At 41.1% G+C, this 27,854-nt stretch overlaps 1 protein-coding gene across 1 annotated transcript in view; it reads left to right on the top strand.

The window, feature by feature from the left end:
• The first annotated feature begins 1,508 nt into the window (after positions 1-1,508).
• Positions 1,509-27,854, top strand: part of plpp4 (phospholipid phosphatase 4) — a 43,503-nt gene continuing 17,157 nt past the window's right edge. Inside the window, exons 1-2 of the mRNA XM_061087688.1 lie at positions 1,509-1,597; positions 23,345-23,453. Of these exons, the coding sequence (XP_060943671.1) occupies positions 1,509-1,597; positions 23,345-23,453 (198 nt within the window). The remainder of the gene's footprint in view (positions 1,598-23,344; positions 23,454-27,854) is intronic.

Here is a 27,854-nt window from a genome sequence, read left to right as displayed (position 1 = left end):
AACCTGCCACCCTCTCTCTCTTCTCCTCTTGTTTTGTTTTGCTCTTATTAGGGAGCTGGCACAGACTTCAGGCACATTAGCTCGAACTCGACTGCACGAAACAAAAGAACAGATCAAAACCTCTGGTGTGTGTCTGGGTGTGTGTTTGTGAATGTGTGCGCGGGTCATCTTAGTACCTATGTTGCTTGGATACACTCTATCAATGCATCTGCAGTCGGTTTCCAGCTTGCCAGGCCTCTGACCTAGAAAGGCAGCAGAAAAGTTTTTGGGTCAGTGGCTTTTTTCCATGATGGTCTCTCCTTCTCTCCAGTAACACACATGCAGTAGCCCTACATACGCTCAGACACACAATTACACACATCTTGGACTGGCAGGTAACGCAAAAAGGCCAGTTTTAGAGGGCATTAAAAATTCATGTGAGTGTATGAAGTGCTGGCTAGGTTTCCCTGTGCTCAGGTATGCTGCTGCCTGTGCTCCTTTATCACTGTCTGGCTGTATGGGCCCAGAGGTGCTGGATTTCTTTGTAGTGGTGTGATTGGAGAGTGTGGGGAAGGGCCAACAGGGAGCAATGGCTCCCCCCTGAACTAGCCTTCTCTTGGCACGGTAATGTAATATCGTGCATCTGGCTGAGTGTTGAGGGTAATGCCTCCGTTGATGGATTAGTTCCAGCAGCCGTTAGATGGTTGTGACAATGAGCACATACCCATGGCCGCGCCAAATGGGTGGTTCTCTGCGCTGTTACTGTCACATTTACTGTGACTGCTTCATTATTTATGAGGATTTATTTGTGCGGGAGCAATGTCTCTTGCCTTCAGATGAGTCAAGAGGCATTTCAGTTCACAGCAGTATTGCATTACTGGACACCGGGGCTGAACTCAGTCATCTGGTTCTGAGGTCCTGTTCCCATGTGATTAGAGCGAGAGAGAGCGAGAGAGAGAGAGAGAGAGAGAGAGAGAGAGAGAGAGAGAGAGAGAGAGAGAGAGAGAGAGAGAGAGAGAGAGAGAGAGAGAGAGAGAGAGAGAGAGAGAGAGAGAGAGAGAGAGAGAGAGACTCACTCACACACTTGGTGACGCTCACTGTCTCTCTTCCTTCTTACTTTGCTCTCTTCCATCACTTTCCTTCCTCTCCAGCTCACACAAAACTCCAGCCCTCATCCCACTTATGGTAATTGATGAATGGAGTAGCTTGGGGAGACTTTGACTCGATAGAGGAGCAGGTTGTCAGCCACACAGTTGCAATAAAAAAGAAAATCGCCTGAGGTGCCTGAAACAGAGGCAGAGGAACGGAGACGGGCACCGGCGAGAAGGAGGAGTAAGAGGAGGAGGAGGAGGAGGGCAGACTGCTTCAGCTCGGCCGAGTCGCGATGGAGACGCGCGGCGTGAGTGATTAGCGAGCAGCCGCTTGTGGAACGCGCAGGTTTTGGTCAAGGTGGAATACAAAGTGAGGATCATCCAGAAGTTACCGGAGCCGCCTTCATTCCGTGTCAATACGCGGATTATCTGAGAATCATGAACGTGCCGCCTCCAGACCGCAGGAAAAACATGCGAGAACTGGCTTTGGAGATTGGTATCAGAGTTCTGCTCTTCGGAGTTTTTGTGTGAGTACCACTGAGTTTTATTTCTTCCTGTTCCCTGGAAAATGTAGTGAGGCTTCGTCTGCAGTGATCCCGACAGTCTGTTCAGTTTCCTGCCTGATGTTTTCCATGTGCTTAGTGGTGTATTCAGGTTGTTTAGCCGCGGTGTGGTGCTGGACGAACAGGTCTCTGCTGAGCCGCAGTTCAGCACCATGGACAGATCTCTATTTAACCACTATAGGACAGCGGACACCAGCGGTAACAGGTTGTAAAAAGACAAGTTGAATATCCGGTAGCCTTTTACTTCATGTTATAAATCACCATGTGGTACCATGATAGGACGATAAGCTCATAATGTTATTTTTCATTAGAGATTATTAAATTGTTAGGTAAAGTGATCGATTCTATAAGAAATTGTGCTTGAGGGGAAGTCTCATTAGGTGGTGTTTATACAGAGTACTTGTATATGACACAAACTAAAACTAACATAACATGAACGAGTAATTGTTTTTTCTAGCCTGGAGGCATATTAAACCTCCTTTGCACCTTGATTGTGTTTTTTATTAATTTGCTCCTTAATAAAAAAAAATTTAAAATCCTGCTAGCTGGAAGGACTCCCCTTGCTTTGGCTTTCACAATATCTCTGAAAGAAAGAAAACCAAAAATCAGCCCATGTGATATGGATTGCATAAAAAACTGCCTGCAAATATATGCACATTAATATTGCTATATGGTGTAGGTCTATTAAAAGGGGTATACATGATGATGCTGCAAATGTATAGTGTCTGACATGGGCAAACTCAACTGGAGGGATCTGACCAAAGAAGCGATCAAGGCATCTTGTTTTGTGTGTGTGTGTGTGTGTGTGAATGAGTGTGTGTGTGTGTGCGAGCGTCTGCAATATTCATTATTCTTGCTGATTTGCTGCGGCATTCAAGTGCTGGAGGCCACACACGAAAAATAGAAAAAAACAATTTCACAAAATATCATATCATCAACTAACTGCTGTACTCTGCCACAGAAGCCTCAGCCACAAAGTCCTCGATCACTGTAATGAATTGAGTTTTGCTACACGCATTTCCTCTTCTGTAGTCTGCACAGAAAACTAAGGCTAATAAACTGTATTTGCTATGGAGCCTTTTCTATAAACTCAATCTGCTGTAAACACACAGCAGTGCCCATAAACTGAGATTCATTAGGTTACACAGTGACATATACAGTATACACTTCTGCTATGTGACCACGTACAAATACTTAATGCAACAGTCTTCATGTTTAAACACACACACACACGCACACATTTCCTCTTGATACCAGAGTCTAGACATTTTTGCATGGGCGCTGGATAGAGATAAATATTGCTGTAACAAGGAGCCCTAATTCCATTATTACATTCTATTAGTCCAAATATGCATCATTTCACATCTTTCAATCATGTATCTTGTCAGAGGGATTTTTTGCTATAACACATTTATCTGGGGCTGGCAGTATTTGTTGTGTTGAGCCCAGCAGATCAGAGAGAGTCGCTGTCTGGCCCTGAGGGGCAGCAGCTTTCTGTTCTTTTCTCACCTTCAAGCCTGAGGTGAAGGCAGGATAATTGGGGTCAACTAGAATCTGTAGTTTTCGTCACTGGGGATGTCAAAGACATTTTTATTAAACTGTCACTTTTTTGTGGAAGTGTAGTCCAGTGTAGATTCATTTTAGGGAAAGAAATAGGTTTACCTGCGTATATGAACCATTAAGGCTCTGTCTACACTGCAGATATACTTAAAATCACTGCAAGTGACAAATGCTCAAACACACCTGCCAGTACGGGGTGATAAAGTCTACATCAACGATCAGCCAAATGCCAGATAAGAACATTGTTAGCATGCTCAGTGAGCTTATTCTTCTATCGTTTTTCTTAGCGCTGGGCTTGTGCAAAATGAGCTGTGACATCATGGTTTCCATAAGGCTCTGTTTTACATGTACACAGGTAAACAGGGAGTGTAGTAACAGTTTTTGTAACAGGTTTTGAAAAGCTTGAGCTTAAGTGACTTAAAACACTGTTTGCATGTGGACGAGAGGCCCAGAAGCATAGAAAACTTTTGTTTCACAAAATATCCTCATTAGTGTGGACAGGGTTTAAGACTCAACAAGAAGCTCTTAAGAAGATAAGAATGCATCAGAGAGAGATATTTGGTCAGAAATCAAATGCAAAGTCTGACAATTATTTAGTCTGTGACACTGATTGAATAATGCAGATTGTAAATTTAATACATACAACTCATTCTCTGTAGACTCACCCACACAATCTGAGAGCCATGAATTCTGAGTTTATTCACATCTAAAGTTTTGCCAAAGATAAACTGCCTTAGAGGGAATATTGCATTTCATTTGTGTTTGGTTGCCGAGCTGACCTGTCTGTTCCATGCCCCAGGAAGTGCAATGACCTCAGCAACAGGCCAAATATAAGATGTTCAGTTCAACCCAGAGTTATCAAATCGAGAAGGGCATTCTGTCATCATAGCTTGGTAGTCACCCCAGGAGCCACACATCATTCAAAAGTAACACAAAAACAGTAATCTAAATGTAAATGGATCTTTGACATTTAAGTGGAAAAAACAAAAGCGGACAACTAAATCAGAAATAGAGTACGTTTTTTTCTGCAGTCAGCTACTTAACATAGAAAGAAAGGATAATGAGATTGATGCTATTTCGCTTTCCCTTGTAATCCAGAGCACAACAAGCAGGAGTTTATACAAATACCAAGAAGCAATTTCTTCCTTGAATGGTTGTGTTGAAGAGTTCATGTGCTCAATCAATCAACAAGCTCAGTGTGCAACTTTCTGTGTGTTTTGTTCCAGAGCTCATAGTTGGACTTTTGAAAAGGCAGATTTATTCCAGTAAATATCAGATTATTGGTTCCATGTAGAAGAGGAGATCATGACAGTGGAGGGTTAGCATGCTGTTAGAGAGCTCTAATTTGAGATTTAACAGATTCAGACCTGAGGCCGAACAAATGGAGAGGCACCAAAACTCCTCTGTGAACTCCAATCAACGCAATCTGAAAGCTTCTTGATGGAGTGATTGGCTGGAGAGGAGGGCTGCTGTTTTTTGCGTTGAGGTACAGAACAAAATCTGTTTGGGCCTGCAGCAGAATGGACAATTTTATAGCAAAGTATCGTCGGTACTATTTATCTTAATTTCAGCAGTGCAATGCTGTTTACACTACGCATTGTATAAATTATTGCTATTTTTAATATTTCCTGGTGTCAATATTGCGTGTTTAATTATTTATACTTTTAACTCACTTTTGATTCCTGTTGCGGATATAACGGCAAAAAGGGGAAAGCGTTAAAGTATATACATGTAGTCCTGCAGAATATCGAGTGTGTTTTGGGTTAAATACACTTGAACACTGACACTCTGTTCGGGATAATGTTTCATAATAGTGTTGGGCTCACTTGTTTATTTGCAGCCCTGGGACATCGTCCAGAGCCTCGGCATGTCTCAGAAATCCTTGTGAGGGGTTGGGAAGAAGTAGAGGCCTTAGCCTGTCTGCGAGTAAGCGGATTGTGTAGCTTGAACATTAGGGATGGAGGCTCGTGCGCTCTGGTTTTGTGGAGAAAATCTCTTTATAGAGAATTGGTTACAGAGTCATCAGGACCCATTGTGTCTGTAGATGATATGAATATAAATGTAAATGTAATAAAGGAAATGTTGGTTATTTGTGTTATAGTTATTTGATTGATGATGCAATAAAATGTAGCTAAAAATAAAGGTGTAATCCTTCAAATTTGTTTGGCAATAATGTCCATGATTCCACCAAGTCCACTTTAATGACACTGTACAATAAAACTTCTTAGAGCAGCTACTTCCTGAGAAATAAAACAGAAAAGCAACAAGTATAACCAGTGTAACCAAAGCAATGCTATATTATTCTAATACAGAAGTCCACTAGAAAAGATAACAACCACAATGTAAATTCATTCTGCCCAGTTATCTGCACATTAAGCCTTGGTGGAGATGGTTGCCAAGGAGTTGGATGACAACAGCCTTTCACCTGCAGCTCTTCATCCACTGTAACAGCTCACAGTGACTGCTCCTGCCTGCTCCATTATCTCCTCCATTGCAAACTAACAAGGCTGCAGTTCAAAAGCTGTTATGCTGCTATTGACTGGGTAAGGTCAATTTGCAAAAGTGGAGAAGTGGTTTTAAACTCTGGTGGAACTGCTGTAAACAACTACTTTTAATGGAAATTTGCCAAATTCTGCTTGGAAAGACTCTCACTCAGTCACGACACATTCAGCGGACCAGTGGTGTTTTTCACTCAGTCACATGTTTTTACATATAGAGGGCTGCTTCGCTGTTGTGTTTCAGAAAATGTCCAAACTTACAGTTGCATTGTGGTTGTAGGTGAATTTCTTTTGTATTTACTGATCGTGGTTAACACAACAATGGTGACAGGATGTCCCATTTGCATGAGCAGTAACTTAATCCTGCTCTGGTGTTGTGTAAAGAGAGTGAGCAGTTTACAGTGAGGCTCATATCACATAATGAAATACAATTCATACAATTGAACTGGATTACATGCATGCGTGGTTTCATGTAAGTCCCTCATGCTTTCCGAATTCCGAATGTCAGACTCAGCCATGTCCAATAAAAACAACAATGCAGAGAGAGATTGATTATAATGTACATTGAATCTGACTATTGCAGATAAAAAGTTATCAAAAAGGGTGTGTGACTTCATCTTAAAGATTATGACCTTACGGGAACATTGATAATGTTGGTATTCATATTCATATATTGTTGTTCATTAATTTAACTGATGTTTGTTAATAATACATATTCAAATACGGTTAATAAAAGAAATATTGAGTTAAAGTAAAGTTTTACATTTCAGTAGATGTAGGTACAGGAAATGATTTAGAGGCCAAATGGTACATTACCCATAATGCTATCGGAGCAGACAGTGGAATCGGCAATGCTGTGAGAAGTTAGTTGTTGTTGCTGGTAGCAGACAAGTGTAAAGGATTCTGTTATCACACGTGCATTCACCCTTTTTGTTCTAAAAAGTCAGGTGATTGGCTCAGTGTGCATTTGCATTTTGAAAGAAGCTGGATTACGCTATGATTTACATGTAATCCTAAACTCAATCCACAAAAACCTTAAAAACCTCTCATCTCAATGCTGCTGATCAAGAAAGTCCAACATGCACACCAGTGTTAATCTGTGTCTGTTTCCTCACACACACACACTGTGTTGCTTCTCAGTTTGAGCCTTTCTCTTGTGCTCATGACTCATTTGACATGTGTTTCTCTTTATTTGTGTATTCTCTCCCTGCATTTTTATTTTACCATCAGCAGCCTCTGAGGCACATAATCACAGGTCATTCAATCTGCAACCCCCATTATCTTAGAGATGAAATGTCGTTTACAGGCTTCACAAGTGATTGTGGCTGGAGGGACAAGAAAACACTTTCCACCTGGATGCTGGTATGTCAAACTGAGAGAGACGGGGGATTCAAAAAAACAAAGAGTGTGACCTCTTAGATTTGTTCATTTTTCAATTTTTGTCCTAAGAGACAGCAACCATTGTTATGCTTGATAATGTAAAATCAACCTGATTAATTACTCTGTCCATTCGGAGCTGATGAAAAGTCTATTTATGGATGTTCAATTAAACTAAACAAACAAATGATAATTTGACAAGACAAAGTTGAAAGCCTCAATGATTTCTGTGTTTTATGCCAGATTTAATGGGTGAGCGGGTGAATTTAGTATCTGAGAGGTCAATGAAAAAAGATAGAATGATATTGCAAGATCAGTTGGATTGGAAATGTTCAAAAGGCCGAGGCAGATAGAAAAGAAAGGAAGAAGATGAGCAGAATGGAGGTTTGCGTTTCGCAGCTGGACAGAGGAGGGGAAGCAGAGAAGGGGAGAAAAGTGAGGATCAACAAACCGCTGCAGGTGATGTGGCAGAAATAACCGTGATTCCAAAGACAGCAAAGGCAGCTGACCATCACAGCAAGAATAGGGATTCCCTGACAGCTCAGTATGTCACTGCTCTAAGCCTCCTGGCATTTCACTCTCCACAATCAATTGATCAGCTCATTATGGCTCGCCGTCCCTTCTGTCATCTATCCAACCTTATCTCTTTATTTCCCTGTGGGCAGCTCACCGTCTGTTCGCTACAGTTCCTCTTAAAGGAATACACCAAGTCTTTTTTCGCCACGTTCCTATTAGTCGACCATTTTGTTCTGTACCTCCATGCAAAAAACAGCAGCCCTCCTCTCCAGCCAATCACTCCATCAAGAATTTATTAGACGATGAGAATTTACCACAAAAAGTTACACGTGATAGCCAGTGTTGTTTCTTTACCATGATGATGAAATTTCTTCAATCTGACTATCAAGCGAGATTTCCCAAATTTTAACAAGATGGTTGTTTTTACGTATGCGCCACTCTTCCACAGCCTGATCAGTGTGCTTATTTTTGTTTCCTTGCCAACGAAGGTCAGTATACACTCACTGATTGCACTCCCATATGGGCTGTATTCTTGTTACTATGACGACAGAGGTCTGGTTATGTTGTATCTGAGGGTAGGGATGACAGACAACCTGCATGGTCACTCAGGGTTGAGGACTTATTATAATATAATACAACCAATCGATCAGTCAAACTTAAATTGTAAAGCACCGTTTATGTTAGTTCTTCACAACTGACCGACGTGTAGAGAAAAAGACAAAAAAAAGCAGACAATAAAATACCATGAAATATATTTGAAAAGCCATATTAATAAGATAATCTAAATATATATATAATATATCTATAAAAGGGGAGATAAACATTTATGAATATAAATTGACAGATTCAAATTTAATAAAACTGAAAGAAGAGAAGAGAAACTCTTGCGGGGAAATTTTATAGAAATTGTCTGGTTTGATTAATCTCATGTTGTTCATGCTATCACACAAACAAGAGAACAACTGTCTACTCACTAAATCTGTAAACTGTGCCTATATGTTGTGTCACCTGGTTTACTATGGCTGCTGAAGGTTTCCTAACTACGACACGTAACATCTTTATCAGCTGAAAGCACAGACTTTCTGAGAGGACTGACTTCCAGGCTGCGCTTGTTTTGCAGAGACTTCTGGGAGAATTCATTAGCCTCAGGAGAGAAACAAATTAGATTCAGATGAAATGTATTGTGAACAGAGAAAATAGAAGTTGGTGCTTACAACGCCAGGTGCTTTGGATATGATGGAGACTTTCCCCAAGAGCCTCGACGCTGCTGGCGGTGATGAGGGATCGAGCACAAATTCAAGACTTCTACTGAATGTTTCTGATTGGACGGTTCAAAGGATGACCCAGTATCCGGAGTTGAGTTGGAGCAGGGGTGGTGGATTGGTCATTCAGTGATTTCAGAACTAAACTGACAACTGAATGACAGCAGGTAGAGAGAACATTTTAAACTTTGACAGGTGATTGGCTCAATGTGAGCGTGTCAGGTTGTGATTGGATGGAAAGAGAAAAGGAGATAGCGAGAACTGTGCATCTGACTTAAGGCTGGTTTATAGTCGCTGTGGTGTTGCTGGTGCGATGGTGCACATTTACAAGCCCCTTTACAACTCGTCCTGCAAAGACCACAGAGGCAATCAAATAGTGCTGACATCCTTGGAAGAGATTGCCCACTTGGCAAAGAGGACGCATTTTTGTGGCGAGTCTGGAAGAACATGAGAGATGGAGAGAGATCTCTTTGTTAAAACCGAAATAAGGTATTCTGGCAACACAAGGGGCAGTCCTGCTGATTCTGATGGATCTGGGATGGCTTCTCCAAATCATCAAGCACAGAGAGCCTGAAAACAATGTTGATGGTGTGCATCATTGTGCTATGCAGCTTATTTGCTTAATTTCGTGTGTCTTTATCCACAGCCTATTTTCTTTTTACGCCCACTAGTGGTTTGGATCATATTGCAGTGCTTTGACCATAAACGCCTCTGTACTTGAGTATAGTTCGCATCTACGTAGTCTCATGTGAACAATGCTTTAGGACACATGTGCATGAACACAGCCTTCCTGACTGAAGTTAGCTTTATTTTGTAGAGTTGCATTCTTCGTCCCAAATATGAATTGTTTTCCAGCCAGCACTTAAATCTCTCATTACAAACTAGACAAGAAACAGAATTAAAATATGTTTTATTGATGAAATGTATCAATATCAGTTACAAGCCCTGGAGATGTGAATGATTGCTACAGTATTATAGAAATATAGTGCATGATATTTTTTGCATGGTTGTTCCTGTATTCACTCTATTTGTCTGCAAATGTTCTGTAAAAATTCACCATTAGCCAGTAGAAGAAGAAATATCTGAACCATGACTGCAGCTCAGTAGGTGGACGCTGAGCAGGGGGGTGGATTCTGCAGACCTTGAAGGTGTAGACTCAGTGTCGAAGCAGAGAGGAAGATCCGCTCACAGTTTTCACGCCTCATCCCATCACAATGTCTTGCACCTCACTTTTCCCTCCACAGTCCCTTTCTCAGGTATATTCTTAGATCTGCTCCATTACTGTCGTTTCTTGAATCATACTCTTATCTGTACAAAGACAGAAGACAGGCAGAGGAGATGAGAGAGTCTCCCTCCAACACACAGACACACACACACATATTTTGCAGTCCCGTGGCCCAAAGCTCAAAACAAGCAAGCCCCTTTCCAAGAAGCCTTCATCGCCACGTGTGTGTGAGTGTGTTTGTGTGTGTGTGTGTCCCCTCAGGCCCCTGGGTTCTGCTGTCAGACCAGACTCTTTCCTTGATGACTCCTCTGTGGTTTTCCTTGAGAATTTCACTCCAGAGTGATAGCTCAGTTTTTTGGCCACAGCACAGGGTGAATCATACATATAAGTGATCAGACCCTTTTTACTTTTTCTTACACTGCATTCAATTTCAAATTAATTGAAATAGGCCTTGACAAAACATATGCATTCTATGTACCACCAGTGTGTGGCAGAACCCAGTAGTTTTACGTGTGGTCAAGCCATCATTCACTTCAAACAAGCTGCTGGTATAATGGTCCTGAGGGAGCTGATATGCAGGGTTAGTGACATTATTCTGTCAATTTTCTCACTTTGAAATATGTTTGAAATATGAAAGTCTTAGCTGAAGAGAAGCACACCACATAGAATCCAAAATCACATGACTACATCCAGGTTTCAGAAGGAGGTGTTATAGCAAGGCATATACCAGGTAGATACTGTACATGCAAGATTATTGGATTACACCCAAAGGAAGTTTAAAAATTGTTAACTATGGATCTTATAAATAAAACAAAATACTTACTATACTATGCTTTAATTTGAACTGGGAAAACATCAAATAAATCATTTCTGAATCTAACTGGTGCATCTGGGTCCAGGATATTTGTTTGATTTCATCAAATTAGATATTTTCAGCTGTAAAATATTTACATTTATACACTGAAATGTCTTCACCTGTGAAACTAGTTCCTCAATATCAGGTAAGCACAAGTCTGACATTTAAATTTTTTTTTTAAATTTCCCCCTTACTTTCTCAAATTTTTACCTTTAAATTACTGAAGAGTGTTTCATTCAGAAGCCACTTAATGAAAACATGTTTCACTTCGCTGTTCTGCAGTTGTTAAAGTTCAATTTCGATATTTTTCATTTTGTTACATTGGTCACACTGAACCTGTATGAGTATTTGGAAAAATGTGTACAGCCGACCCACACACATTCCTATTATTTTTGGTTAAATTGAGCTCTACCCAAGACTGTGTGGGTGTGTTTAGACAGGGACTGAATGACAACTCCCTCACTCTCCTGTTAGCTTGGATTCCCTCGACATTTATATCAGTGCTTGGAGTTTGGCGACGTCATGTCCGTCCGCAGAACATCTTAAAACACCAGTGGGTGTACAGGGTGTGTAAGTGAGCTATACCTGATAGCTGAGATGGCTGAACAGATGTAATGCAGTGGCTGGGTCCCATTCTGTGATTCCCAGCTGATCCAACTTTTGTCTGGCAGCATGGCTCCCCCCTATTTTTCTCTAAAAGAGATTAAATAAGCAGAGAAAAAAAGGAGATGCTTCAACGTGCATTGTTTTAATTGGGAGTATGACAAACAAATCATTCCATCCTCCATCCCCTTCAAGAGGATAATAAATTGAAATGAAAAAGGTTTATTTTCTGGAAAGACACTCCAAATGAGATCTAAACTCATCATGATGTAGACTGAAAAAACTAAAAGGAAGGGAATAAAAATAAATTCAAATAACCCGGAGCCAGACAACATTCGGTAAATACACTTTACAGATTAGCAGATGTATTTTACGTCATTACAGATCCATGACAGTACAACATCACACTCTAAAAACTGTTTGTGCGTTTGTGTTTCTGTTTAATTCTGTTCTGCTCCTCTCCCATCTTTACCCAGTTTCTTACTATGACACCTACAAATTTACCTTCATGCCCTAAGTCGATTTACCCACACGCAAGCAAAGAAGCACACATACCCAATAATATTATAAATATAAAAGTAAATAAATACATAAAATCAATTTTAAAAGTGTCTTTCTGCAGCCGGGTGTCAAATGAAAGGAAAAGTGAACGATTGGTCGTTGAACGGTTTGAAATGTAGAGAAATTATGTGAATTATATGTGTTTGACTTTACAATCAACAGATCATAATCACCACAAAATTTTGGATCAACATTTAAGACAGCTCTCCCCACCACCATTATCAAAACATATCCATTGATGGAATATCGCATTTTTTTTCTATTTTTTCATTTGTCACCTATCTGCACCTTCTGTTCAGAAACATCAGGTGTTTGGGCTGAGCTGATCACAGATAAATCAATGTTTCTCAACATGTATTTCACGCCCCCCCAATACAGACTCATGACAGGGTAGGTGCGTGTCATTGAGTGGGAATTAATGCTTTGATGTTGGATTTTTTCCCCCCCGTAAAAATAAACAAACCATGCTTCATATTAGAAATTGGTGTTCAGACAGAGACTCAGTGGAGACATATTTGATGGGGATGAAAAGAAACAACGGACACTGCTTCTGAGAAAAAACAAGACAACCGAAAACCAAGTCAAGGAAACACGACAAAACCGATTTTGTTTTTTCTGTTCACGGTGAAAATAGTGGGGGATGAGAAGAGACCATTGGGTATTTTATGTTCGAAAAACTCATCAGGAACATCCCTTTGTAAAAGCTGCATCGGAGGAACAACAAAGCACTAACGGCATCATACATAACCATGCACAGAATTGTCCAGTGAAAGAAACCAACAGCGGTGGAGCTCAAACCCCCCCCAGCTTTGGCTGTGGATTCATCTACGACACCAACACAAAAGTGAAAGCTGCCCTTCTGTCAATCACACACATTATGTGACTGATTTCAAATGACATTGAAGAACTCACTGACTATTTAAGCAGAGAGAAATTTCCCATCATCCCCTTAGCTCGCACTGCTGCGGTTTAAATGTTTAATGCAACATTTCCAGCGGTTGCTTCAGCACCTCCACCCCAGCATCCACCTGTAGGCTCCAGCGGGGGGTTACAAGTATTTGCTAATCACTCCCATTATTCCTGTGTAATCATATGGGGGGGCGATTAAGTTGAAGCTAAACCTGTTCTAATGCTGCAATAAATGTTTGAACGTGAGCTGTCTGACTGAACTGGCAAAACAATGGTCGACGAAAAGAAAGCTTTTTTATTGCCAAGGCAAAATAGAAGTTTAGAATGAACATATTTAGTTTGACGTATACTCATTCTACAAATATACAAATATAAATTGGTGCAAAACAAATATACATGACATCATCCCATAATGAATAAAACAGAAATAAATAACAGTTTCATAATAAACAGGTTTAAATGTAACTCACCAGGTGCTTCACTGGGTTTGTTGTGTTCCTCACTTTACACGAAAACGTTTTAAAAACGTTTTGCTGCACTTCTCAGTGTCGGAATCCTTTCAGTTGTGACTATGATGTCCGTTAGCAGGGCAACTACTTCAGTACAGTTTAGGCCACAAAGTGAAGCACCGAAATCTGCTTGATCTGGTCCAGTAGGGACCATGTGTGTAGGATCTGATGCCTGAGTGGCAGCGGATTTCAGTGACCGACATTAATCCCAACAGAGTGATAGCTGCTGAGCTCTTTGGGCTTCTTGACTGCTACCTGTTGAATGGAAGAATTGTGTGGGTGTTTAGACGGATGGTACATGGACCACGGCAGGGAGGAGGAAGGGTTCACAGGAACTAATCAAGAGCTACATGTGCAATGGATGCTCTGTGTCATACAAAGAAAAGCTCCAGTATCAGAGCAGGTTATCCTTGAGCTAAATGAGGTTCACTGATGTTGTAAGTGTGGTTTATTTAAGCACGGCAGTTCCCCATGGTAGATGGTAGCTGAACATTCCGCTGTGCTCAATGATGTTACGTGTCTGAGCTCAGAGAGGAAACATTTGAGGAGGAGCGTTTGTTTGACGTGCAAGTTAAGTGACAGCCTCTGGTGAAACTGGCCTATTTCAGTGATATATTTGGAAAGCTGAAGGACTTAAATCCACAGCTTCTAAAAAAGAGACAAGCATCTTCCTCACCTGACAAGATCAGCGTGTTCACTCAAAAGCTGGAGAAGTAGGCCATGTGACTTGAAGTACTGATTCCTTCGAGAATCCGTGCAAAGTTGATTGTGGAGCTACCTCAGCGATTCCACATCTGAAGGAGCGTACATCTTCCCTGATGTGATTCCTCCAAAAATACTTCAGGGTGATAGATCCATTTAATGCTTTCAAAGGACCTGCTGATTTCAGGTCTGCAGAAGAGGACGAGTTCAACAAGGTGACATCTGACTGAAACCGGAGGCTGAGTTTACAGCTGAGGCTCTGAGCGAATTCTGGCTCGATGTGGAGAGGCAACATCCTCTCACAGAGCAGAGGGCAGAGGGCTGTGAGCATTTGGCTTCCCTTTGCCACTTCCTACTTCTGTGAGATGGGCTTATCTGATTTTGTCTTATTAAAAACAAAGCACAGATCTAAACTCAACACTGAGCCCGACCTGAGAGCGAGAAGCTCAGTCATCCAATTTTGATAAAATGTGCACTGTACAACGATTTATTTCAGCTTCAAATCTATTGGTAGAATTTCACTAATCTTATCTTTATCATATATCTGCCTTTGTTAATTTTTTTGGACAGACTGAAACTCATTGTTGTTGTTTCAGCAAAGTGATTATTTGTGTCTTCCATGCTCTTGCCCCCCCATTTCACTCCCACTGTCCGATCAATAAAGGCAAAATGCTCTGAAATATGTATTACATTTTTTGGGGTCTATTTTTGTTATCATAGAATGATGGGGGATTTCGCAACATTTTAGAAACTTTAGGTGAAAGTTGCTTTTTGTAATATTGCTGTGGTAGTAAAGGCATGCATTTTTTCCCCCAGTGTAAATTATTAAAAGAACTTGCCGAGTGTAGCCTGTTCCCTAATATAACGGTCTATTAAGTCAGGATGGCTGAGTCTCAGTCAAGGCTCTGGAGTCTCTGCTGCTGCTGGCCAACTTTGCTCTCGTTGAAGGAGGCGGGGTCTAATCTTACCTACCTGCTCTGATTGAATCGGTGAACCAGTTCCCCTGTAGTTATTAAAACATTTTTGAAACTATAAAAAACAATTTGGACATGGAATGCAGAGTAGTGGAGTATAACTGATAGTACCTGAAATATAAATGCACTTAAATAAAGTACAGCTATGAAAAAAATGTAGTCAAGTAACCTTATATAAATAAAAAACATTTTTTAACTAAGTAAATGTACTTAGTTACATCCCACAACTTTGAGCAGCTACATAACACTAAAAGAGCATCCTATCCCTCTGTATCCCTGCACCACCAGAGCTCAGCCTGGTATTTTATTCTTTCTGTCCCCTTTAGCCAACTTGAGAAGAGACCTCTCCGGGGACTTCGGTGCTGGCAGAGTGTCACTCAGCATCTATCTCACTCCCCTCCTCCCTCCCTCCCTCCCTGCCTTGCTTGTGACAGGACCAGTGCTGTGCATTCCTGACACACTCGGTCAAGAGCCTGACTGTAAGCACGGACGCAAACAGAGACGGAGCGAGCTGGGGATGTGACATTTATTGTCCTTGCAGAATTCGGACTTGCATGGCATAATACATAATGGATAGCTGTAAGGAAAATACACAATGTCCTTCCGTACAGTCCAGTAATTTTATTTATTAAATATGATTACATTAAAATGCTGTTTGCTGTAATTGAGATGAGGATTTCAATGTGATTTTTTTCCCCCCGAGAGCAGGTGGCTCTTCACTTTCCTTTCCACAGAATAGGGGCGATTATATTGGAAATGGATATTAGAATTGATATTCTTCTCCTTAGAGGCACCAATCCCGCAGTACCCAGGTCTCAGTTCTGTCTCCAGGCTTCATCCCATTGCTATAACCAGCCACAAAGCCTCACCTTCAGGCCTAATAACTTCTGTTTCCTCACATTTCCCTGCAGTCCGGTCTCTTCTCAGCCAAAAAGGTATAGCCTGAAATGTAGGATTTCAGTTCACGGTAATCTGGTAGATTAATGCTATAGCCTGATTTCAACTCACATTTCTAAAAAGAGCAGTTATCCCCCAGCAAACAGTCAACACCCCACAAAAGCACCCATTAGTCGTCAAGGCAGCAGTGCTGTGCTCTGGTCTACAGGTCCAGTAATGAATGAAATAAAGTGGCATGATTAAATCAATAATGTATCCTCGTTCTGTCAGTCGCCTCCCTTCTTTTCCACTGAGTCCTGCTCCTAATCGAATTGCAGCAGCAGCGCTTTATTAAATCACAGATATCCGGTCGTCTTTATTTTAATCGAGCCATGCCAGAGAACTTAGATTTGATTTTGCACGAATGGCAAATGCAGGATTCATTTTTTTCCTGTGTGGAGTAAGAAATGGAAACTTAAGCAAAACCTTCCGGCAGTGATGAGTTTGTGAGTTGCAGATTTGTGATTAACTGAGACTCACCTGCTGCGGCTCTCATTTGTCAATCATTGCAGATTTTTCCTTTTTGTAACTGAGACGATTGTTACTGAGCACATCTCCTGGAATCATGCGGCTCTGGGAAAGCTGATGTGATCGGATGTGCACTGTGGGGAGAACATGTTCATTTAGTTTATTTCTAATAGACTGCAGGTAAAAATGTGCCTTTGAACCACTACCAGTTTTTTTTAGTACACTTCTTCATTGTAACCCAATACAGATTCAAGTGATATAACCTCCTGGTCGCTTATTATGATCAGTGCTATGAGTTTTCACAAATGATACAACACATGTGCAAAAAAAGTGTATTTTAAACAGAGTTGAAAATTTTTTTTCTGAGATTATTCGCCTTTTTTTTGTGTATGTAAAAAAATATTTTTTTAGTTTGAAAACTCCAAGGTTGCGTTGTAGTCTTAAAGGGCAAAAAATTGAAGCATTTAAAAAAGCTTTTCTTGCACTGATTCTGTGGTTATATGACTCGACTAACAGCAGTGAATGCAAAATGTTGTAAACATGTCCCGTCGGAGTTCCAGCTCGTCGTTGGTCCAAGGAGATTTCTCTCTCTAGTCTTTCTCTTCACCATTGCTGTTACACAACCAACTGCAGAGTAGACAATCTGCTTTCTGTTTACACCAGCATGCACATGTCCAGTGCATGTGGAAGGGAACTTGATATATGTTTTCTATTAGTGTGGGGAGGGATAATTACTGATGCAGAGCGGAAATGCTGTACAGATAAAGATTTGTTACACAGTTCTTTACTCATCAAAATTATAAGATATCACAAAACAAACACAGAGAGCTAAACGTTTTAATACAATCTTCTAATTTAACACACACTCTTGATAAAGCCTGACTTATTTGATAAGATTAAAAGTACTTAAGTGTATTTTGGACATATCCTCACAAGGTTCTTTCATTTTTCTGATGAGCTTTCTCATTTAAAACTAGCACGTGTTATTTTTGGCTATTTTCTGTTATCCCACCAGTGGGACATAACTCAGCCAGAAAATCAAAGAGCAAGCAAACAGTCTGTGCCACCATTCTGTCTCTTCTTATGTCTTTCCACTTCTTTTCTCCCGATTCCTCACTGTCATTTCTACCGATACGTATTTTTAGATATAAAACATATCAAGTCCCAAGCACTCAACACTGATTTGATGGCAAGTAGAAAAGGAGGAATCGGAATTTACCAGCAGTAAAGGAACCAGAGGATGCACTGAACAGAGGAGGATGGGAATTTCCCTCAGGACTTAACACCACCTGTAATCCTGATGACTTTTAAATCTTATAAGTCACATTTCTGTAGCTCCCTGCCATTTGATTAAATAACAGGAGTAATAAGAAGTGGGTGACATGTGGATGTTATGATGATCGCCTACCTCTGATGTGATGGGAAAAATCCTTTCACAGTGTGTCCCAGATCCGGCAGATGGTCCGCTCTAGTTTTTTTTCCGCTTTCAGTCCCTACACTACGCACACACATATTTTCACACACGCACATCTTGCTCCTGTAGCTCAGCTGCGCCTCCTGAGAGTGGAAATGCAATCAAACGTGAGTGGACACAATGCCCTGCGTGCTTTTGAACGTGTCCCCGGATTGCAGCAGGTGCCCTAACAGGCATAACTTGTGAACAGCTCTGGTGCAAAGTGCGACAAAGTGAGGAAATCGGCTTAACCCCTCAGCACTTACCAAGGACAGGACTTGCCCTGAGCTAACTTTAAGACATCCACACAGCAGCTCACAGTGCGCGCTGCTTTGTGCCTCTGTGTTGAGGACGTTTTAAAGCTCCGTGATCTTTTCCGTTCCCCTGAGAGACGAAGGTCACCAGGGCTGTCTGCTAAGTGAGCGATGCTGTGCGAGTTCTGCTCTGTAACCTCCTCTACCTGAAGATAAATGCTGTCTAATAATGGCTCTGGGCGTTTGGCTCCGGCTCAGCCAACCCCTGCTAGCCGACATAATGTGATCAGTATTGATGAAAACGCTCGGCTTCTGTTTCGATGTATCTGTGATGGGCTGATGCAGGAATACACCAACACAGACACATCCCCACAGAGCCAGCCAAAATATGACTTTCAGATTCAGTTTTGTTCAAATTAATCCAATAAGCTATTCCATTCATCTGTATGCCTTATTGCTTCGCAGCATCTCCAACTAATTAAGGACGAGTTTCCCAACTTTTTTTAACTTACTGTCTGTCACGGTGGCACAGCAGACGGTGTTTATTCCCAAGGCCACAGCCACAGATTCTGCCCACTGTGCATTGTAAATCAAGAACTTTCAAATTAACTGCTCGTATTGTTCCTGATGCTGTTGAGTGCTAAACTCTGCGATGTGTTTCAGCAGGGGAGAGAGAGAAAGAGAGAGAGAGATAGAGAGAGGAGGACAGGGGAGATCTTGAGAAATAATTCAGTTTTATTTCCTTGGCTGTGGCTGCGCAAGACAGATTTAGAATATGCATCTGGTAGAGATGGATTGGAATTGGTGATGATAAATTGGCCCAGTTACAGAGCTCCAATGGAGAGGAACAGGGAAGAGACAAGGAGATAAAAAAAAGTTCCTGAGTTGGAAAAGGTCAGATGTAAAGTATTAAAGCCAAGAATATAAAGTAGTCATGTTTGCTCTTTGTGGAAATTAACGTGGAAACTTCCGACATACCCTGGGTCGACTGAGCACAGAAAAGGTATACTCAAAAGTTTTGGTGCCACCATCTTGGAACTTCTCACAACTTTAGAACTTCACAGATTTATCTTCAGACCGGCTAGGTTGTGGATGAATCTATTACGGTGCGGCCCCCCTGGAAGCCTCTATGTGTTTGCAGAGAAATGTCTCCACACAAATCAAACACAAGCTGTTGAAAACTGTAGTTACTCCCCTGGCAGCCAGCAGGCAGTCCTGTGTTCTGGGCCTGTTGTTTATGGGGACGTAGAAAGCTCATCGGTTTTGTCCAGAGATGGTCAGAGGGCCAACAGTCTCATTGGAGCTCTGATGACAGCCTGTCTTTGTAGAAAAACTGTTATCTTCTTACACTTTTCTTTTCTGATCGTGTATCTCTGTCTCTTCTCATTGTCTCTATAGGCTCTGTCATGTATTGTACGGTAAAGGGTTGCAATCTCACAGGTTTTAGGGTTGGAAACAGAGGCGGATGTAGGGGGGCCACAATTTACTCAGAGGGGCCAATTATATGTCCAACCTCGATGCACAATTCCTGATTCAGTAAGGTGCACATTTAAGTCATTCTATGTTAAGCTCCTGTTGGGTAAAGCCACACATCATTGAATAGATTTTGAAAATAGTTTGTTTAATTCAAAAAGCAAGGTATTGTTAGTAAGTAACTTGTTTATTGAAAACAAAAATAAAAGACTACTGACAGGACAAATGCAGTTTAGCAGGGCCAGTGCCCCCCTGGACCCTGCCCCTGGATCCACCCCTGGTTGGAAAAGAGGAAAAGAATGAGGAGCAAATGTAATATGAATCTTTTGATGATACATGTGAAACCTCATATGGCTGTTAACCAAATATTTTTACCATTCTAAATCTGCCACTTCTTCTCACCCTCTCTGCGTCTCTCTTTGAATCAATGTGATTACAATTATTTCCCAGCAGGATAACCTGGACTACATGCAGCGTATGTCATTACCTCTCCAAGCTCTACTAATGCGCCTAATCCAAATTGTCCTTCCTGCTTCACACAGACAAATGCATCCGCTGTCAGCAGCCTGTAAATGATAGACTTCCTACTGATTTCATCTCGGCATCTAAATTACAATAAAATGAATTCCCTGGATGAGCAGGCACTTCCAACCACAGAATCAAAGATGAACCCCTTGATTAATTCCAACTGTGTGCTTGAAGTCTGGAGCCTGGAGGCCTTAAAGCACGCCTCAGCCATATTGGAGTATTTTTTTAATAACAATTTTTTTCTTTTGTTGCAAGAGAAAAGATGAGTCAAATACTCAATCTGAATCCTTTGAGAGCAGTATGATCGAGGAGATTTCATACAAATTCTCCGAAAGAAGAAGGAATATTACTTCATGTCCAAAAGGCATTTTAATTTTGAGCTTATGAAAGTAATCATCCCTCGCAAACAAAAGTATCCGAAAACATAGCTGGATCGTTCCCAATTAAATTTTTTCATTGCAGGTCAAACTATTTTTCTTTGCTGCTTTTTTTAGCTGTTATTGTAAACGTTTAAGATCATTAGCAGTCAAGCTTAGGTCTGAACAACCAACACAAAATAGAACTGTATATTCAGTATATGTACAACTAAGATTTCACAAAAAACGACAATAGATGACCATGACATTTGTTGGAAGGTAAGGGTCAGGGAAGAACCCATTTTATTCTGGTTCCCAAGGGGATCGGAGGGAGTTTTTTTCCCACCAATTCTTTAACATTGTGTTTGTCAATGTTTTCCCAGGCGCTAATGAATCGATCTTGATGAAATCAGGCACATTAAGGGGACTGATATCTAAGAGGGTGTGTGATTTGCTGTGGCTTGATTGAATCTAAGTGGACTGTTGTGACTTGGCTGAGCTATATGCTTTCCTGATTGCTTTTTTAGTTACAGAAAGTCAATGCACTGACTGACTGACTGTTTTTTTTTCATAAGGCAGCGAGTTTGTGCACACGACTCTGAGCCCAAAGCAAATATTATGAAGATAAATTATATGTATGGTTACCTTGGAGGGAGAGGGAGCCTCAAACTCATTAAGACGTTCCGGGTTGGATGCAAGATAAGCCTTACAGAGTGACTGAAGACCACTCCAGTATTAAATTACCTTGAAGCTGTGTGTGTGTGTGTGTGTGTGTGTGTGTGTGTGTGTGTGTGTGTGTGTGTGTGTGTGTGTGTGTGTGTGTGTGTGTGTGTGTGTGTGTGTGGTCTATGCTCTATCTGTCCGCTTTTAATCCTTGGTAAAAGAAAATAACATCCGCTGTCACTGACGTCTGAACAAGAGCTGAAGAGAGAACAAACCAGGGAGAAATGGGGGTAGTTCATGAAGGGTATCGTGTGTATCATTAGCGCAGTTTAATTTATTGTGTGCCACACATGCCGTAAATGTAATGCAGCTGAAGTGAATCATGCACACGGGTGCAGCAAGGTGTAAAATGAGCTGGTAGCGATTAGGCCGCTCCCTTGTGAAAACATCGTGACACATAGTTATCAGCGGACCAACAAACAGACTTTCCACACTGGGTAATATGCTGCATGTCTTTCACAGAGATAAAGATGTATATGATATTTTTTCCTGTAGCTTTGAAGCGAGGAGGAAATAAGAACATCTGTTGTACATGAATCCGCATGATTTTTTAATGTGGGAAAGGTTTGTAGAAGATTTGTCTGTCTTTTGAGCCATAGGCCTCCTCCACATTCCCACAGTTGGATTCACACTGAAAGGCTGCACAGGATCCAGTAAGCGGCTCCAGTGAAGCAGACATGTGATAAATGTCTTGCTAAAGGGCATGTAGTTGTATAGGGAGAGCATTACTCAAGCGCTCTTTCCACCCAGATTGAAACTGTTCATCTGGGAAAAGAACTGCTGGACCCAAAGAATCCCTTCTCAAACCTCAGGCAGCTGCACAGCTTTATTATTTAATGGATTCTTTGTTTGTTTGTCTCATCCATGCACCCACTAGTTGGAAATCACTGATCTAGAATAAAATAAAATGATTGAGCCTAGAGTGTATCGTGTGAACATTACACAGTGACTGTGCCATTGGCAGGGAAGCTGAGGAAAGAACCAGAGTTAGATTCAGGTCCTGCAAAATGCAAACAGTTTAAGATATTTTCGATTTTAAGGCCTTAAGTTAATCTCTGGGGTCCCGAGTGGCAGCACTTTTCTTATCTTTTTAAACTAACATGAGCTAAATCTTCAGTTAATCACTGGAAGGCCAAACACACTCTGCGAGATCCGAATATCTGTACTTATGTTTTGCGTTTGGCTGCTAGCGTCTCATAAACACTGTGAGTTTAATGGTTTGATTATTTGGATCTCTCTGTGGCTGTAGGAGGTTTCTCGCAGCACAACTGATGTGCAACAGAGCAACGTATTGAATGTTTCAACGTGCAGTGACAAAAATACTTTGTTGAGACAGCAGAGAATGAGGTTGTATCAGACAGATCTCTGGGTGGCCAGGCCCGGGATGGAGGAAGCAGGAGAATGCTAATTTGTTCTTTTGAGTGTGAGACAGCAGCATTGTTATATGAAGACCACCTTTTCCACAAATTTGTCTTTTTATACTGATGGAAGAAAACTGCACAGTGTTCCTGAGCTGTTTGAACCACTGGTGCATCTATATCCAAATGAGTGTGAGTGGCGTCCGAGGGGCCGGAGAGGATGGGGGACGTCTCTGATTGGTAGATGATGTGGTGGTTTAGTTTCACCACGGATTTTAAAATGACCGCAGCTTTTCAGGTTGACATTCTTATGAGTGGAGACATCTCAAATGGTTGACTCTACATAAGCACTAGGTTAGGAGCCATGATCAACTCATAAATGTCGATTTATTTTTAATAAATATGTTAATAAATGGGATATTAACATCAGCATTAATTAAAGAGCAGTTTTTAAGTGTGCAGAGTCACTTAAAGAAAACATTTGATTAAAATAATCACTCATATCTCCAACGTCTACACATTACATGGTATGCTACTCTTTGTATGACCTTTCTCTGAATGTCCTAAAACAAGTGACTGATCAGTGCACATTTGTTTTTCTTTGCTACAGATTCACAGAGTTTCTGGAGCCGTTTGAGAGAGTGATTCAACCGGAGGAGCTCTGGCTCTACAAGAATCCTCTGGTTGAGTCAGACCACATTCCCAAGAGGGTCATGTTCGTAAGTACTTGCTATAATTATACATTCCTCTTATAACAAACTTGATGGGTACGTCATTATTCAGCCCAAATGAACCATATCCGCTGTTTAGTTGAGTGAGGTGACCGCAGTGAGTTGCTGAATCTTTCATTCAGGAAAATTGTCACTCTGCTTTCCACCGTCAAGGTGAGGTATTGAATCTGATAGAGAGCTGTGCCTCCAATGTAAATATAATCTCTTGGACAGAAATCACTGGTACAAGGTTAAGACGGGTTTCAAACGGATACAACAGGGAATGAAAAATACATTTCGTCTGGCTCAAACTGTAAACACTGAGCAAATAACCCAAAACATCTCTTGGCAAACACTGTCCAGCTCATATAGGAGCATCTGTGCTGATTTTGTTCTCAGCCACAGTCCCCAGCTTCAATGCATTTAAGAAGCAGCATGCCGGTGATTAAGGAGCTCATTGTTGTCTGACTCAGCTGCTGCAAATTTGATGGTCTTATTTTCAAAGAGTGATTATGGTAAAATATGACAACACAAAGGATGCCAAAGTAGAAACGGTGGCTGTAAAACCTGAAATACTCACATACATTTGAACTTTTTCCAACTGCTATCAAAAGTCTGCACCTTGTAATGACACAAGATTTCTGGGAAACAATTTGAATATAATCATTTAAGAGATTCAGTAGATAGTAAAGACGTTTGGGAGATGGGATAATTTACTTTCTTGCTATTCATTTTATGAAAATGTTTCTCCAAATCTGATGTCTCTGCAATAAGTAGGATGTTAGAGCCAGACGAGATTAGTTCATCTCAGCATATAAGCAGGGGTAATAGTTGGCCTGGCCCTGACCAATCACATTATAGCATGGAGGACCCAAAAGCAAAAAAAAACACTAAACAAGCTTACAGTAGAAGAATGAATCCCTTAAAAATGAAAAAACTCAAACAAACAAGACCAAGCTGAACCACATTGAAAGGACAACCTGACAAAAAGCGAAAGAGAAACAAAGACCAGGCTATGTCCAAAATTACTCACAGATCACTTTATAGTGAATTCGCCATTCTGTTGTGCTGCCCGAATGATTTGTGAAAAATGCTATACCCTATATAGTCGATTCAATGTTTTCCACAGTAAATCATGAAAGTGTTGAGGCGATGATCAGTAACTGAGCAATATATCCCTTCATGTATTTAGCTTGTGGCATTGACAGGAAGACAAATGACTAAGAGACGAGAGGAGAGAGGGCAGCACGTCTCTACTCTATCATTCTTATCCTTATTCCTTTAAAAAATATGTGAAATACCGTTAAGATAAAGACAGGTTAAAATGTACGGGGTATTCACAGACCGATTTTTAAAACCGTATGTTTTAGCTTTCGTCCATAATATTTGCACTAAATATTTATTTTTATGATTTATGATTTTATTATTTCTAGGATGATTTTTCAAACAAAAACGTAAAAAACAAATAGACAGTACAATTCCACTAACACTGATAGCCTAAAACAATTTAACCCTATACACCAATATATATATCAGTACCCTGAGACGTCTGGACCCGATTCGCCAGACTTTATCCGCATGTCAGGCATAAAAACTGCTATAGAAAATACAGAAATTTAAAAAAAATCATAAATGCCACCTTAAATGCTGATTATCCAGCTCTAACTATTACTTATCAATCAGCATCAAGGTGTTTAGACTTTCTCAGTAATGTTGTTGAAACTGGGACTTCGCTGCCCTCACATATACACATTTGTTGAGCAGTCGCAGTACTACCTTAAAGACAGAAATAGTGACCGCTTAAACCTGATTCGCCAGGCACTCTCAGCGGAATTTGCTCCACATGAAGCAGAGCTGCTTCTGTAATATCTTGTTAATGCCTTTTCTGTATTGGAGCTCAAGGGTAGTAATTGAGCTCTGATAAGGACTGCATTACATGCCCTATACTCCTGACATATAATGGATTCCCTTTTCCAGTACATAAAACAGTGAGTTAAATTATCTCTCGAAGGTTTAATACAGAGTAGTTATGAGGAGTCTGGAACTTCAACGTGCATGGATCTCTGCTGATGACAGGTCTCTAAATAATGAGTGTGAGACAAAGCCTCCCGCCCACATGCCTCTCAGAAAATACTCCCCGTTCTGACAGGCAGAAGTCAGGCTTCTTTAGTGTCATCGCTCTGACTGTAGCCCTGAAGGTCTGCAGAATTTATCTCGCTATTAAAAATAGTCCATCGAGGGGATTTACACGATGCCCCGTAATGACTTACTATGACCTTTATTAAGATATTGTACTGTGTTAGCCTGTGTTAGCCTGCTCACAGTCAAGAGAGGGTTCATTCTTTCACTGTGGTAGTGACAGAAATGTTAAATTTTTCCATTCAGTATAGCTTAAGGTGACATGCTAGAAAGGTGAACCCGAATGCAGAGCACAGACTCGAAGCAAAGGTGGTTTATTGCAGCAGGCTTGAGAAATGAATGGTGAATAAAGGGTTCCCCATACTTTCCACGTTCTGTCTCCGCTGAGATTTTCATTCTTGTTCCGGTCACAAGTACGAGCCAGAAGTTCTATTAATATTAAAATGAGGATGCGTGTTGGTTTGTCGGTCCAAGCATGCGTAACTGATCCTGAACTCCATTCCATTCCAGAAGGTGGATATATTGTACTTGGAGCATGCACAGCAATTGCATACAGTCAGCATGGTCACAAATTTTGGGCTGCAAGCAAATATCCATATACTATAGCGGACCTCAGCAGATTGGCGAAAGCAGAGACTATGACTTTGCCTTTAAGGAGTGAGGGCTCCAGAAAGCAAAGGTGGAGGACAGAGTAGAAAAACGTGGAGCCAGAGCTGAGTGGGGAATGAGGGCTGAGGAGCTGGCAAGCGTGCCAGAGGCTTGAGGGGAGCTGGAGGCGAGGTGAAAGGAGCAGGTTCTGGACCGGTGAGCTTGGCAGGCGCAGAGGTGGGCAGGCAGACAGGTGTGCAGGAGATGGACAGAAGGCCCAAGGAAACAAATGTTTGAACAGGGAAATACATGAGGGGATGAAGTGCTTGATTCCAAGCTGGCAAAGAGCGGGTGAAGAAGCGGGATGAGTACTGATGGGTTGGTAAGCTGAGGGATGGTATGTGTGCAGCCAGCAGTCACATCATAAATCACGACTAAAGGTTCCATTTGTACATTGTCAACCGGCTATAAGAATTATAAGTCTGCAAATGTAGTGCCTGAAAATCAGATCTCATCACCATGCAATCCTTTCTGGTCCCATTTTATGCAAAGTAAGAAAATTGATTGAGAATTAAATGTAATCGACTTCACATTATCCACAGCGGGGCGCACCCCAAGAGCTGTAAATATTATATTAGTCCCTCCTCTAAGCAGGCACTTGGTGAAAGGTACAGATCGTTTATTTAATGGGATTTACTCAGATAAAGATGTCTTCTATTTTTTCATCTACATTAGAGAGTGCTTTTCAAGAGACCAACTGTAGGACATATAAAACAGTGACCCCACTAACGTATTGAAAGCAAGCTACTGTTGCACAGAATCACATACTGTATGTAGCCTATATGTAAATGGTAAATGGATTTGTATTTATATAGCGCTTTTCTAGTCTGATGAAGACCACTCAAAGTGCTTTACAGTACAGTTTCACATTCACCCATTCACACACACACATTCATACAGTGCATCTACTTGCAGCCCTTTGTTATTCTATGGGGGGCTGTTGAGGGTTCAGCATCTTGCCCAAGGACACTTCGGCATGCAGATGGTTCAGACTGGGGATCAGACCGCCGACCTTCAGGTTGGAGGACGACCGCTCTACCCCTCAGCCTCACCTGCCAAAATATATCAACTCATTAATTTAATTAAAGAAAGCTATGAATGGTCTTTATAAGTGTGAAATCATTGCCATTACATTTTATAGACGAGATCCATTGTATTGTCAAACCTTTTGAGATGCTTTTAATCACCTCAATGTGTCTCTATGGCAACTCAAATCAAATCCCACGCTTTTTTTCTTCCTTTGGTACCGGTGCCATTCAGGATAGTAGTTTCACCCTGAATAAATTCTGAGAAGATGTGAAAGTCTCAACCTGACAGAAAAAGTGTTTGTTTCTCACTGGGTTCCTTCACACGCTCAGTGAGAAAGTAATGGGAACTGTTGTTACTGAAAGGTCACAGATACACTGGCAAATGTGATGGATGCTACGAGATCCCAAAAATGTGACTTGTTGCTTCAATCCATTTGGTCTGCAAACATTTTGGATGTATTTGATCCTGTGCTCCGCAGACAGCCATGGCTGGAGGCATTATGTTTTCTGGTAACACTGTCTCTTCAAAATAAAATTTCTACTCAACCAAACTGCAACACAACTAGACGTAACTGTAATCTGATTACATTTGTAC

This window comes from Limanda limanda, chromosome 15 (genome assembly GCF_963576545.1).
Source record: "Limanda limanda chromosome 15, fLimLim1.1, whole genome shotgun sequence".
NCBI lineage: Eukaryota > Metazoa > Chordata > Actinopteri > Pleuronectiformes > Pleuronectidae > Limanda > Limanda limanda.
The sequence above is the reverse complement of the archived record's forward strand: the minus strand, read 5'-3'. Positions and strand labels throughout refer to the sequence as shown.